The 15328-nt window shown below is 41.0% G+C and overlaps 2 protein-coding genes across 2 annotated transcripts in view; one reads left to right on the forward strand and one right to left on the reverse strand.

Annotated features, from left to right (window-relative positions):
- KPNA1 (karyopherin subunit alpha 1) overlaps positions 1 to 7690 on the forward strand; it is a 55758-nt gene extending 48068 nt beyond the window's left edge. The window contains exon 14 of the mRNA XM_015631187.3: positions 103 to 7690. Coding sequence (XP_015486673.1) covers positions 103 to 290 — 188 coding nt within the window. The 3' untranslated portion in view covers positions 291 to 7690. The remainder of the gene's footprint in view (positions 1 to 102) is intronic.
- FAM162A (family with sequence similarity 162 member A) lies at positions 7276 to 15322 on the reverse strand. Its single transcript, XM_015631198.3, has 5 exons — positions 15249 to 15322; positions 14197 to 14316; positions 11825 to 11933; positions 8605 to 8713; positions 7276 to 7530 (listed from the first exon to the last, which is right to left on the reverse strand). The coding sequence occupies exons 1-5, from the start codon at positions 15262 to 15264 to the stop codon at positions 7444 to 7446; spliced, it is 441 nt and encodes a 146-aa protein (XP_015486684.1). The 5' UTR covers positions 15265 to 15322; the 3' UTR covers positions 7276 to 7443.
- Positions 15323 to 15328: the final 6 nt, after the last annotated feature.

The raw sequence follows: 15328 nt of genomic DNA on the forward strand, positions 1-15328 counted from the left end.
TAGAGGGGTCTGTTCTTTCTGAAGGTGGGGAAGGATCATGGAACAGACTGAAAATTATTGTGGTCATGTCCTTTGACTGAGCTGTACTCCTTTTCTCTACAGGCCTGGACAAGATTGAATTCCTGCAGAGCCATGAGAATCAAGAGATTTATCAGAAGGCCTTTGATCTGATTGAGCACTACTTTGGAACAGAGGATGAAGACAGCAGCATTGCCCCACAAGTGGATATCAATCAGCAACAGTACATCTTCCAGCAGTGTGAGGCTCCCATGGAAGGCTTCCAGCTTTGAGGTGCCCCTGTGCTGTGTGCTCCTCTACCTAGCCAATCCTGTTGTCGAGCCACAAGCCACCCGTGGAGTGATTCTCTCAATGTTTTCCATAACCCTGTTTGCGCTCATTCGCTTGCCTTGTGCACATGCTCTTACATACGTCTGGAAAACTTTTGGCTCTCCGTGGCAGGATGCCCCCTCCTTGGCAAGGGGTCGCCAGAATCACCCTTCTCCTCTAGGTTCTGAATCTCTCCACTATCATCTTCGTGGAGTTGAGGCACCTTTCTATACTTTGAGATATTCCCTGTTCCTATTACAGGAAAGTAATCCCTCCTCCACTTGGCCCACCCACTCCTGGCATCCCAAGTGAAGGCTGCCTTTCTCTTGTATTTGCTGCAGAGTGTGCCTGCAGTCCAGGGAGACATTCAGCCTTTCTGAGAACGTAGCTGAATTCATCCCTCATGTTCTCCCCTGGATGCCTCTTTGGATGGCTGCGAGAGATGCGTTAAACCTTCACATGCAATCTATCTACCTTGCTGTATGTGCCAGCTGGGGTTATTGGCATGAGGAACATGTTACAAACAATGGAGTAAGTTCTCTATCCCCTGCAACAACAGCTGCAATGGACATGTTTTGTGGTTCTTAGGAATACTGAACACATCTGGCCCCATCCCGTCTCAACACTGAGCTCCCAAGTTGGATTGCAGACCACTGTGGAGATTTGTATACCTTCCCAATATTTTCCTCTCCATCCACAAAAACAGAACCTGTGAATAGGTCACTCTTAACACCTCCCCAGAAATGACTTTCTAAAACAGCTTCTAGAATGGAGAAACTGCCCCCACTTCTGCTTGCCAGCACAGTATGATCCAACTGGGCCTTCCTTAAAAATCAAGCCCTTTCTGGCTCCATGCTCCAGAGTCTGGTCCCTGGTATTCTGGTTATGGCTGAAAAATTCCTGTCTGCCTCTTTACATTTTTACACAGCGTGACTTGAACAGATTTGTCTTCTGAAAAGTTAACTTCTGAATACAGAAATCTTAATTTGTAAAACTTGGCACAAGGAGTGTTAAATCTCCTTTTCATTTTCACGAGACAAGAGCTTCCTCTCCAGCTCACCTGATGGAATATAGTCCTCCTGGTCAAGGCCCTTATTTAACTAAAATGACACTACATTTGCAGATTAGTACTATTACATCTGGATCCACCTGGCCCTCTCATTTCACTTCTCCCTTTCGCTGTTTATGAGACTTCAGATGAATTAGCATGGAACGCATGGTTCCTCCAGGTGACATCTGTAAGGCATCGTTGACTGCATGGCAGCTGCTGCACGCAGCTGGAGACTGCCCTTCTGCTAGCAGCATGTTCTTGGCTCTGCAACCTGCTTGGATCACAGACCTCTGATGCAAAGGCCAGCCACTCCTCACTGAGTTCAGCTGACATTGACACCAAGCTTTTCACACAAAGATGGGGAGATGCCACCTGATTGAAAGTGGCAGTTCCATTTTGGAGAACGCAATGGATTCCCTAGGCCGTCCGCTCCCCCCCTGCATCGGGCTATGTTCTTTCAAGCCATTTTGGATGCTTGGAACACACATTTGTCCAGTGTAAACATTTCAAAATCGCCACTGGCTACTGCAGCGTCATGTACCTGTGGTAAATGTTTGTGGCAGAACTGTCTTCAAGATCCTCGTGACTCCTCTCAGTGATAAGCCACTGCAAAAGCAAAACCAGCCCATTGGATACAGAGTTATAAAAACACATAAGTAACTTGTCATACTGCTGAAAGAAGCTAGGCAAAGGCTGGAACATCAGCTCTGTGTGACCATTATTTAAATAAAGTCTTCTGTCTCTCCTTCAGGATGGAGACTCTGACCTGTGTGGCCACTGCAGAAGCCACCTGCTGCCTCCCTAGCTAAGCCAGTTGGCCTCCACTTTCCCTCTCCCAGTTATTTTCTCTAGTGCTGCTTTGTGCTGAAGGAACATTTAGTTTACTGCACTTGATCTGTAAATGGACTTCAATTCTTTGTAATTTTAGGGGGTTAAATTTGGTGGTTAATTTAAAAAAGCAAAAAAACCCCTCAATGTTGCCTTTACATCACATATAAATAACTGTGTTTCTCTTTTCTTGAAGGGTGATAGAAGCACTGATTAGTAGCAAAATCTTGTTTTAGCTTTTGGATTTTTTTGTGCTGGATTTTTTTACGTGTAAATTTCCAATAACATGTCATTTCTATAAGATTTGTTTAAAACCATGTACCTCTTATTGGATGGTATAAAAATGCTACATATTTTGTAAACAAATCTGAGCAAAGTGTGTGTGCATATATTCTGTATATTCATATATGTATATTCTGTGTATATATACACTAGCGTGTATATATACATATATACACACACACATATATATACACACATGCATAAAGTGTGTGTGTATATATACATATACATACCTATATCTCTATATATATAAGTGTTTTCTCTTCCAGGCTAGTGAAAACAATGTGGTGCATTGGCGTTTCCCTCCCCTGCCCCCCCAAGAAAGTAATGACAATTGCCTCTAAATGAGTGAATTAAAAAAGAGTCCATTTAAGCTGACTGGTGTGCCTTCCTGTGTAAGGAACCTGGCCAGTATTTGTTACTTTTGCCGTGGATATGTGAATTCAGAGCAGATAAGTATAAATCTTTAAACTTGGTATGTTTGTTTGAAGTGACAGGCCTGGTTGATGCAGGTAATATTGTTGTCCTAAATACTTAGACTGTGTAAGGCATTTGACTGGTACTGCATAATATTTTGAGTGAAACCACACCAATACAAGAATCAACATGGCACACATTAAATGGATTAAAATGTGGCTAACTCATAGGTCTCAATGTAATTTCAAACGGTGCTTAATTGAGTGTATTTCCATCAGGATCTTCCAGCAACCAGTTCTTGGCGTTGCTTTACTTAGCCTTATTAATAGGTTGAAAAGAAACAAAATCTACTTCCAACAAAAGCTGCAAATTAAATGGGTACAGAAGGGAGATAAAACTTGTGAATTATAAAAGGAAAAGCTCACTGATACAAACTGATCAGAATTACTTGGCAAGCCAAGGGCAAGTAAACCACTTGCATTTTAACAGAGCCAAACACGTAGTGTAACGTTACCCATCTAATAAATAACATTCCGGCCACAGATGAAGGACTCTGTTTTGGAGGAAAAGTGCCAGTGGAAGTATGAGGATCATTATATAATATTGCTTGAACAATGCTTCCTAACAGTTCTGTGTGGCTATGTCCCCTGCTAGAAGCACTGAAACCAGTGTTCTCTGCTCTCCTGAAGGATGTGCTCAGACAGGAACCGTCTCACAGAATGCCTCCAGCTGCCACTTTTGTGAAGGACACGCTGTATTTTGAATGATTTATTGTTGGTTTGTGTTTAAATAAGAGGCAGCATGATCTCATGTAGAGGGTAGGTGAGGGAGCTGTTAGAGTTCTGGGTTCTTCTCTTGGCTCTGTCAGACAGTATGTAATGCTAGAAAAGTGTCTCATATTTTCTTCAAAATTGAAATACATGCATTGGTTTCTGTCTGCTTGTGGAGATATGATCTGAGCATCTTCCAAAAGCCCCACAGGCTGGTAATGAGAATTTATTGAGTTCTTTTTGAAACATCAAGAATGAGGTGGAAGTGCTGCACTGAGATGATAACGATGTCTGTTTTAAACTGGGTGTTAGAGAAAGGAAAATGCAGGACTGCCTGGAATTGCTATCTAGTAGTCCAGTACACAGATCTGTAATCCTGTTAAAGCTGTGGTTTTGTTTGGGCAGCAAACAGGAGCCCTCATTCTTTCTGTTGTTAAAGTTCCCAGTGGAACATGGCAAGCAAAGTCAGTATCTTGAATTCGGGAGGATACAAAGGATGATGGAGCAGGTCATTGGAAGCTCAGTAACTAAGCCAGGGCCAGCACTTGCAGCTTCTGGGAAAGTATCACAGAAGCATTTGAGGGAACTGCTGCCTAGAGACTTCAGCCTGTTCCTAAATTCCTGTGTTTGTTCCTTGATGCCAACCAAATATGGGTGCTTGAAGACCCTTTGCCTAATGTTAAAAGAAGGGAGGAAGACAATGACCCTGGACCTACATGCTCTTGGACCTGCTTTTTTTTTTTTCTGTTAGCACCCAAGACTTGAAGAACTAGATTGTACCACATGGTCATACATGTGACAGTGCTCCAGTTAATACACTTCTCTGCTTCTCTGGGGACTTACAGAACAGCTGTCTTTCCTCTGTGCTCTTTGATGTCTATGCCAGCTCAAAGTAAATCCCCATCTCTTCTGGTATGATTTTTTTTTTTTTTGCTTGTGGAAATTGGCACAACACACCATTGGTACTCTCCCATGGCAATTTTAGACTTGAAGGTCGTCTTCAGGTGCCTGAATCTTATTAGAAAAGTAAGCCAGACCTCTTTGTGTACTGCTATGGCCGTGTCCTGCTGTGGCTCCTGCAGGTTCCACTGAGGCAGTGTTGGAGTTGTCAGGTGGTTGCTGCATTAGGATTTTCAGTTGCCTCTCGACCAGGTACAGCAATAAGGCACATGGTATAGGATTGATAAACTGGACTGTTCTGGATAAATGGGAATGGTGTTACAGACCAAGCCAAAGGGGAGAAAGAAAATGAGGTACCAACTAAGACTTAATATGTTCCTTCCATCGTGCACTGTTGAAAGGCTTTGGGCTGAAGCTGTGAGCCCTCAGTGGTCTGAGGGACGTTAAGTTCTCCGGTCAGCTGGACTGGCTGCTTTGGCCAGAAATGTGGCCAGAGGGTTTTGTAACTAATGTCTGTGTTTAGAAGTGCTTCTTGGAAGCCATCACACCAGGAAAGAGGTGGTTCCTTTCACTGCCTCACTGAGAAAAATTTACATCATTTTATAATACCCAACTATTTGCAAAGAAAACAATACAGTGGTTGGGAGCAAGCTGGAGACCACACAAAGCCCATTGTCTTGGGCTTTGGTTTGAGACTCGAGCCTATGTAGAAGCTGAAAGAAAACACAAAGTTGAGCAGTGATGCAGAGTCTCTATGGCAGATTCTGAAATGATGCAGATACCAAGGTGACAGAAGGATATGTGGAGCTTTTGTCAAACCACTGGACCAGACTTCACTTTTTGAGTAAATGGCCATAAAGCTTATAGCAAATTAAGTAAAATGAAAAACTGGTGACTGTTGACTGTTGCTGCTCTGAACTGCTTTCAGAGTGATGTTTTACATATTTTTATTTGAAGTACTTTACCAGCTGGATGAATCCAACTAGGTTTGTTTCCAAAACTAGGAGAGGTACCTGCTAGTTCTGTTCACAGAGTGCATTCAGAGGTGTGTATTGAAAGGGTGGTATTTTTGAGATGCAAAATTTTAAGCTTTGCCATCACCAAGCCTAAATCACAAGTTTTTCTTCACAGAAACATGAAATGCTGTCAAATGCACATTTTCTTTTTTGGTGTCATTTAGTGCATACATGACCACAGACATGTAATTGGGCAAGATTTTGTTTTGGTTCCCACCTGTGTGCCTACTGCTGTGGCAAAAAACCAGAATTGTCATGGAAAATCTGTTCACATACCTGCAGTGAAATTAAACATGGCTTGCATTCAGTGCTAATTAAGTGGATGAATCTTTGCAATCCGGGTCTGCTTGATTGACAGTGTACAGTGTCATCTGACAGTGACAGACCCAGAGAATCTGATGACAGGTCATTGTACCTGATACGATGTTGGACTTCTGTGGTGGAATTGGCTGCACAGCTTGTCTGATGGGTTACATCCCACTGCAGTACCCAGAAATGTAGCAGCTAGTCAAGATTTGCCTTGTGTTTTGTAGGGCTTTTGATTATTCAGCAGTACTGCTAATTTTTAGGGGTACAAGAAAAATAATCTCCCTCTCACTTTGAGAAAGTTCACAAACTACTTTTGTTAAGCTGGTATGTCTCTTGTGCTTTTGGTGTCAGCAGGACAGTCCTGGGCAGTAACAGTTTTGAGCAGTTCCTGACACTTCCAATCTACATTTCCTTCCAAATGAACTGAAAGGAAGAAAGAAAATATTTCTGGTTGCTGTGTGCTCTTCAGCATGAATAGTGTGTGACTGGGCTCAATGTCAGAAATAGCAGTCTTGAGGCAGGTGATCTCTAGGTGGACCTAGTATGATGAAACTACAGACAACCATTTAAAAGAGCAAAATACATATAAATCTAAGTGAGATTCATCAAGGAAGAGCTTAGCAGAGAGCAGGGATGCCTGATTGTCTTTCTCATGTTCGTGTGCTTCTGAATAGTAAATCTGACAGTACAGGTTGAAGCTGTTGCTCAGTATTCCTCAAAATAGTCATCTCTGTTCCCTCAGCTGGGATGTTCTCTCATCTCACTGCCAGCTGTGCTGGGACCACTCTTAGGTGTCAGCTGCAGCACCGTGGCTCTCTGGAATCCTATTTCACTCTTCATCTCCTTCCTCATTTCCTTGAAGGCAGATAGTTCTTCACAGGAAGTTATCCCTCACTTAAACAAATGCAGACAGAATAACAGGACCTAGACGAAAGTCAGACAGTAAGTTTTGGCTCAAGGGCTCCCTTAATAATTGTTCTATCTGGCACAGAGAAGAACGTGTGGATTCTTTGAAGTAGCCAGTACCAATACTAAATAGATTCAGTTCCATTCTTGCTGAGGAAACCTGGAATAGTCAGTGATAGTGGTGACTGGCTAGTGAAGGTATTTTGTTTGTACAAGCATGGATGTACAAGTGGAAACCAAATAGATTGTTCTTTTGTGTTACAGTTACCTTCCTGTAAGTGGTAAGTAAGAACATGAGACTTGATGGAGGGGATTGTTACCAAGAACGCAGGTACAGGTCCTGCAGTACTTTAAAAATGCTTAGTCTGGTGCACAGCACATGGGAGACAATTACTGTGCTCTTGTGTCCTATCCCACTAACCATGAAGAAAAGAGTTTGGAAGAAAGGAGCAGTTATTAGGAGAAGATGATAGGTATTTATGGTTTTATTGAACGCAGGACAACAATAATTCTTTCTTGAACATGAGTGTACAGAACTAAGATACACTCTGACAAAGAAAAGATGTGATGATATCCTCCTCTCAGTACTGAAAAGGACTTTGCTTTTCTATCCCAGTCCTTGATTTCTTCATTTCTTCTATGGTTTAGAAGATGCACCTTCCGCTCTCAACTGGGCTTTCTTCTCCAAATTTATGGATGTAAGAGATTCATGTCTTTTCATAGCCTGCAATGCAATAGGATCATCAGTTATCACCTGAAGGACCATGGAGTTGAAACTTGAATCAATAACTTACAAAATACCGGACTTATCCTTACCAAGGCACAGTTCTGTCAGCTTTAATGCCAGAAGTCCAAGAGGGTTAAAATAAAATACTGAGAGATTATTTTGGCTGAAAGTAATTACTTCTCTGGGAATAAATTAAACCCTTTTCTCAAGGCACTAGCAGGTACATTCTGTGCTTCTGGTCAGTATTTAATACTGATCTGATTTTCAGAAGACAGAAGTACTAGAAACAAATCAAAAGTTAAACATAATCACAGACCACAGAATATTTTGAGATGGAAGGGACCACACGGATTATCAATTCCAGCTCTTCAGTGAATGGCCCACTGGGGGATCAAACTTGCAACCTTAGCATTATTAGCACCATTCTCTGGTCAATTGAGCTCATCTCAGGAAACATAAATAATTCCAGCTGCTTTGAAAACGAGGATTCCAAAATAGCTGTCCTCTCTTCCTGGTATTTGCATCCATACTACTCAGTACAGAGGAAAATGCTCTGGGAATCATCAGTGTTTGATCTCTGCTGTTAAAGCCAGGAAAAATCCTTCCACTGTTTCATTTCAGAGTGCTGCATCCTTTTCATTGTAATAGACAAATCCTGACAGAAATGCCAGGTAAAACACTCAGTAACTCTCAGTGCTGGGGTTGACTGTCACTATTTTTAAGGTTTCTCTAGAACACAGTAGTCCACAGGAACCAGACTTGAACATTGTCATCAGAAGAAAGGCAGCATAACAAATAAGGTTCTTCTGCCATGCAGATACTTTAAGCTCAGGGGTTTTTTGTTTGTTTTTTAAAAGAAGCATCCTAACGATGACATCATCCTTTTCTGGTGGGAATTAGTCAACGAGGGTCACTTCTGGGGAACCAGGAAGACTTGTTAAAATTTTGTTCAGTGATAAAATGACAAAAATACCAAACCCCCAAAGCAAGACAGTACTAAAAATCCACAGAGTAATGAAGAAGTTTATATGAAGATTTATTTGCCCGAATCAGCCCAAATTCTGTGCTTACCTGCTTCCCTCTGATCACCATGGTGATGCATCCCACTATTGTCAAGGCAATCATGACATAGCTGAACCTCACACGCAGGGTGCTCTTTGCTGCTCTCACTGTCTCAAGCCTAAAGAAAGAATAAAAGAACAGACTCATTATCAGAGAGCCAAACATAAAACTTGGTAAATTATTTAATTTCTCTGTCTTGGCAGTTTTGTGTAATGTTAACAGCACTTGGCTCTTGTCACAAAAAAGTTTTACAAGAACAGCAAAGGCGTTGATCCTTGAGTACCTTGGGAGATAGTTGGTAGCAAAGACATTCCTCTCAAAGCTGGAAGCAAACCAAACTTTTTAAATTTTGGTTACCCAATTGTTAAAACACTGCAGACCACTTGACTGCAATGCAGAGGAGGAAGGATGCAGGATTTAAGTGTGTATGTTCATTGTGGAATGAACAGGAAAAAGAGAGGGCTGGTTTTCCTAATACAATACTTTTCTTACTGTCAGCTCCCTCTGTGCTCACTACCATCCAATATCTGCAAAGTCAGTGAGAACTCATCCGTATTATAACTGTGATATATTTAACACAGTAAAACACACATTTTTCTCTCAATAGCAGAAGTCTGGTAAAACCCAAAATATGGCATTTTAACAGTTAAGAGTTTCTTGAGCAGAGGGAAGCATTAGCACAGCTTTGCAATTTCTTCTGCCTGAATGTCAAAAAGGCTTCATTTATGATGCAGTCTTACTTTCCAGTAAGGTGCTTCCTCTGCTACAGGACTTGAAAGTGCAGTAAGTGACCCACAGGCTGCTGAATGCAACACTCAGAAGTTCTGAAGAGGACTTTTGTAAAAGACCAATGGTCCCCACTCCTGCTGGAATAAATAGCTTAAAGAGATATGCTTTCCTGAGAAACTAAAGAGGCATGGAGCATCATAAGCTTTCCAACATCAGCTTTGGACAGAGGAACTCTAAATTATTTTTTTTTAATTCCAGGGGGCTTAGCTAACCACACCAGCAGTTATACCACCCTTTTAGGGAACCCATTGCCTACACTGCTGTTATCTTTTAAAAACCAGAAGTCTTCCAGTAGGAGAGTAGCAGTTACTAACACCTTCCAGCTGTACATGTGAAGAGTTAAAACAAAATATCATTTCTTTTGAGTTAACCTCTGAAGATAATTCTACCCAAATGACATCTTGGTTACAGCAGGTTTTAAGTCTGTGTTGGAGAGAACAATGCAAGATGGGCCAGTGAAGCATTAATGCTTTTTAGAAGTGCTTTCCACAATAACCAAAGACTTACACCCTGTATATTTAACTATCCTTTCAGAATTTAGGGCAGATAACTCCCTTCTCAAGGAGGTCTGAATCTCACCGATTATATTTGGCACGTGACAAAATTCCAGAAGACTGGAAAAGCACCAACCTTGTGTAATGAAAAGAATAAATGCATCAAACGAGGTTAATTATACCCCAAAGCTAACATGGAGAATGAATTTAATGGAACTTGGAAATTATTACTGTACATAAACATGAGTGAATATGGAATCTGTTATTACATTTTGACCCTTACAAAAAAAAAAAAAAAAGATACTTCAGGATCCATGGTAGTTCAGCATGGTAAATCACACAGGACCTGAGAGCTGAGAAGTTTTGTTCTTGTTCTTTCAGAGTACTGATTTGAGTACAAGATTTCTGATCATAGGGAACAAACACATCCATCTACAATGAAACTAATGGTTAATTTTAGCATCCAGGTTATTTGCTTCTGCTAATTATCTGCAGTGAAAGCCTTGAGTGCAGGCTGCAATTAAGCTGAAATGCACAGTAGTAGGATTTAAAAAAGTTTGCTAGTTAATTTTGGAAATACGTTAGATGTGTTAAGAATTTACAAGAGCAAAAGGTAGATATCTAAACACAACTTGCATTTTAAATCAGTTCAGTGGCTAAGTTTAACATTTGTTTAATAAATAGGTTGCTTCACTACATTTTACAAGATTACTGATTTACATCACAAGCCCTTACAACCCAACAATTAATCTCAGATTAATTAATTAATCTCAGAATGGGAAAAAAGTTTTTGTGCTTTTATAGTTCTCAATTGTCTTCTCAGATTTGGCTGAATTATTTGTCTAAATAAAAATAATTCCCTATGCACTTGCAAAAATGGTCAGCTTTTATCAGAAGTTGGTTTGTCCTTTCAATAAACTACTGAAATCACTCACTCTGCTAACTCTGTTTTCTTAAAAACATTCATTACACATATTTGATATGCAAAAATATATGAAGTGATAGCAAGTTTTAATAATTTACTCCTGTATGTATTTCAAATGTAATTTTAACAAAAACGGTTCAGTACAAAATGGAAAGATTCCACTTCTAACAAAATTTATTGTGATACATTTAAATACAGGGGTGGCTTTTCAATTCCCATGCTGTGCATCCAGACAAACAGAAAATATTTAAGAGGGCAGCTACATCATTTTCTTACTCAAGTAGTGCAAGATTTACTGTTTCTTTTTAATTTAAATAAATGTATGTATTTAAAAGCATTATGAGCATGTCTTAAAAGATAACTATACTACCTATAGGAGTGTTTTTTTAACTAATAATTGTATATTGTTGGCAAGTTTGATCTTTATTTTTGGTGTGCAAACCAGAACATTCAGTTTTATTTTCTACTTTTCACACTGGACAATTTTTTTTCACATTTGATATTTTGACTCAGCAGCAACAGGGAAATTTTGACTATATATAGTTAAGGAGCCTTGACACTGTTTGTTAGTTTAAATTCCAACAGTAAAGGAGGTTGGCCCATGCCCGTTAGGCATTCATTAAAAAACAGTTTACGTGAGTTGCAGTTATTTTATAGCTAAAGACTGACATATAATGAAAAACACTAGAAAAAGCTCACACTAATGTTTGCAAAAAGCTTTCTAATCGTGAGGGAAGAGTGAAAATGAACTGTTCTGAGGTTTTTTTTAATGAAACAACTGATAAATGGCTGGTCAACCCTTTGCAAAAAAAATAAAAAATCAAGAGGGATACATTTTCTTAGCACAAGAGAATTGCTGACGTCATTTCATCTACAAGGATGATAAACCAAACACAGCAGGGTAAGGTTTTTCAGCTGTGCAAACCCATTCCTTTTTAGAAAAGTCACTCTGGAGCTGCATTCGAGTAACTTATTTCTGCATAGACAAAGTATCTTTTACAGCTTCAAAGGCAACACTTACGAGACAATCTCTGGTATATCCTCTGGCTTTTTGTAGTGGCCTGCCCACAACAAAAACTTTCTCTCCCAGTCTGTAGGCTTGTATCCAGGCACCCCCGAAGCAGATCGACCTAAAAAACCCCAACAAGAAAACCACACAAACAAAGACAAACAACAAAACACCACCAGAAACAACAGTCAGAGAGGCTGGATGGTCAGAGCTGTAACAAAACCAGTTGGGGTGAGCAAGGCAGAACTCTACATGTGATTGCTAGGGGTGGTTAGAGAATGGAAAGTGTATCACAGATTAACAAATGTGTAAATATGGGTTAAATATATGAAGGCATGTAAGGAAAGCTAAACCCTTTCTAAAACCTCAGCATCTGCAGGTCTAAATATGCAGAAGAGATATGCTCCACTATTTAAGCTTGTTAAGGTGCTGTCTTTCTATTTTATTTAAATAAGGCTACAAAAAAAAGAAATCAAATGGAACAGCTATAGAAAAGCCAACATGCTGCACAGTAACAATAAAAGCCAATATAACATAACAGAATGTTAACTTTTCCAGGCAGTGTAAGATTTTATCTTATCTGAATGCATAAATAAACAGATGACTATAGGCAAAGATTGGACACATAATTTTCAGATCAGTCTTTCAAACTCCATATACAAAATATTCATTATGTAACAGGAAGCTTTTCATATATAACATACCATTGCAATCTAAGAAACAAAGTTCAAAGATAGACAGTTTTTTCCTTTTAAACAGCAGGCAGTATTGTGTATGGCCATGTTCTCCCTCATGGATAAGTTGTCTAGGAAGTGGGGTGGATACAGTTTGCTGACAATGCCAGGTTATTCAAAAACAGAAAGAAGAGGGCTGAGCCCAAAATGCCGTGGGGCTTCAGAACCCAGAGTCAATGAATTGGCCTGACAACTTCCTTGTCCATAAATAGGAAGCAATTCCAGTTCACACATAAATGACAGACTCTGCCCTCGCTTATTAATCATTACCTAGGCCTGAGCAAGGCCTCGGGGTTTCAGTGGTTTTGGCAAGTAACAGAAAGGAAAAAAGTGTTAACTGTCAGTGATCAGGAACTGGGACAAACACAACAGCATTACTGTGCCCCTGTGTAAAACTGTGACTCCAGCCTTTTGAAAATCATGGGAAATACTCAGAGGGAGCTGAAATAGAACAGGCACAGAGAACACTGGCAAGGACAGCCACAGGTATGGAATGGCCACTGGGTAAGAAACAGTGACTGAGACCCTTTGGCCTGGAAAAAACAGTGACTGAAACTCTCTTCAGCCCAGCTGGGCATTGTAAGAGACCTTGGGAGTGTGGGTTATAATGAGGTCTTGGTTTGGAAGGGGTACTGAATGAAGGAAAATCAAATTGTAAAAAAGTGCACATCAGGTTAAAAAAAACCAAGACTGTAGCTGAGGAATTTCTTCTTAGAGAACAAATTCTTAGAGATTTTTACCATCCACATCCTTAGAGAATGTGGATGCTAAAATATATCCAGCTTCAATAAACTGGGCAATTTTGTGGGGGAAAAAAAGAAAAACTCCGGTAAGGACTATTGAACACCAAGATGCCACCTCTGGGGCAGTGGTCTAGAGGAACCCTCTTCCTATTCTCTTCCTTAGGTTCTTGCTGTAGGTCACTATTCCTACTTCACAAAAACGTAAGGAACTTCCTTTACTGGCCCCTGCTGGAGACATCACACTTTTAAGGATACCTTCTGTCCTACCCAGTACAGCTGATTCATGTTTTTAACACAGAGTCGTGCTAAACGCTACCCATCTGTGTGCTCCTTTTCTCCTGCATGGGTGGGCCATGAGGAACCTGTGATACAGAGAGCACAGGAACTGTCCCATATATAGGGAAAAAATGTTTCATGGCCCGAGCTTTCCCTGACCAGCTCCACCCTTAAACATGAACAACTCAGACTCTGCCCTGCAGGGCACGTTCAGTTTTTGGAACAGTTGGAGCTGGCTGCACTCTGAAAAACTGCAAAAGTCTTTTAGCTCACACAACATTCCTAAACATGAATAGTTTACAGTGGGGCTGAACAGGCAGTTCCAGAGCAGAGCTAAGGAGCCTCAGTGTAGGAGTGTACAGGAGTGTACACTAGATAAGGTCCTGGTGATCTGCTACAAAGTGAAAGCTGTGTGATCGTCACAAGTGGAAATATTGACCCCTGGCTTTTTGTTAGAAAACAAGACTTTACCAAATTTAATGCTCCATTTTTCAGTCTAGAGACCAGAACTCCCACAAAATCAAGGATAAGAGCATCTCTGTCAGCCAAATTCCTGTTCAGATGATTGCAGGATGGATATGCAAGTATTGCATGGCATGAAACATTCCATAACTTTATCAAAGGCTCTTACTCTTTGACTGACGGTCTTGCTGGGGTTTAATGCACAGCCTTCTGCTTATCTTTGGGTCCACTCCCTCAGTCATCCTCAGAACTGAGGGAATATTTCTTCCCAGCAGTTTAACAGCCCTATCTGGAAGAGAAAGCAGATGAAGCAGAGGCCAAATTTAACTCAGAGCAGTTGCAAGTGGGAACCAGCTTTTCAATGGAAGCATTTGTGTTTTGTTTTTTTTTAACACAAAAGGAAAAAAAGAAAAGCAATAGTACAAATGCAGATAAGAAGTACCAGGTTTAATTGTAACAGCCTTCTAAAGAAATTAAAACTTGTTTATAAGGTGCGCCTTGAACTTGCTCAGTAGTCCTATGCAGAAAAATGTGAATGCAATTAAATTCCTTTAGGAAAAAAATACAAGTATGCAAGATAATGTCCTACCAGCAATTTCTAAAACACATTACACATCACAGTTTCCAGGAACTCATCTGAACATATGCTTCAGATACACTTTGGATGGTGCTACTTCAAGGACTGCACACCAGCATTCTACCAATCTTGTCACATCCCAAAAGCATGGGCAGAATCAAGTCAAAAAGACCGAATCTTTAGCACTGTGAGGTAACTACTGTGTAGTGCATTAGAAAAGGCCAGGGCACCTCATATACGAACACATACTTTAAAGAAGGCGGCTCTAATGAATTAATAAAATGAAAAAGTTCTGGAAAAAAACCCAAACCAAACTAACTCAGAAAGGCAAAAAGGACATTTTTTAAAATATGAGCTCTTTTTTTCCTTCGTTATACTGTCCGAAGGCGTCTCTCTTAAGGCCCTTTACTTTCGAGGTATAACACACTCTCGCTCTGAAAGAACAGCAAGTTACATTTAAGGGCGACACCCATAAGGGAACCGGACCCTTTTCAAGCTCTTTAGAGAACACGAGGCGCAGACCCACTCCTGGCGCTGTTCGGAACGCCAGCCCGGCCCCTCGCTGTCCCGGGGCGGAGGCGCAGCAGCGGCGGCAGCGCCGGCCGGGCCCTGGGCCCCGCTCACTCCCAGCCTCCCCCACTCACCGGCGCGGCCCCACATGGCGCTGCTTCGGCCCCGCCGGGCTCCGCTCAATGTCACCGCTGGGCCCCGCCCCGGGCCCGCG

This window comes from Parus major, chromosome 1 (assembly GCF_001522545.3).
Source record: "Parus major isolate Abel chromosome 1, Parus_major1.1, whole genome shotgun sequence".
Taxonomy (NCBI): Eukaryota; Metazoa; Chordata; class Aves; order Passeriformes; family Paridae; genus Parus; species Parus major.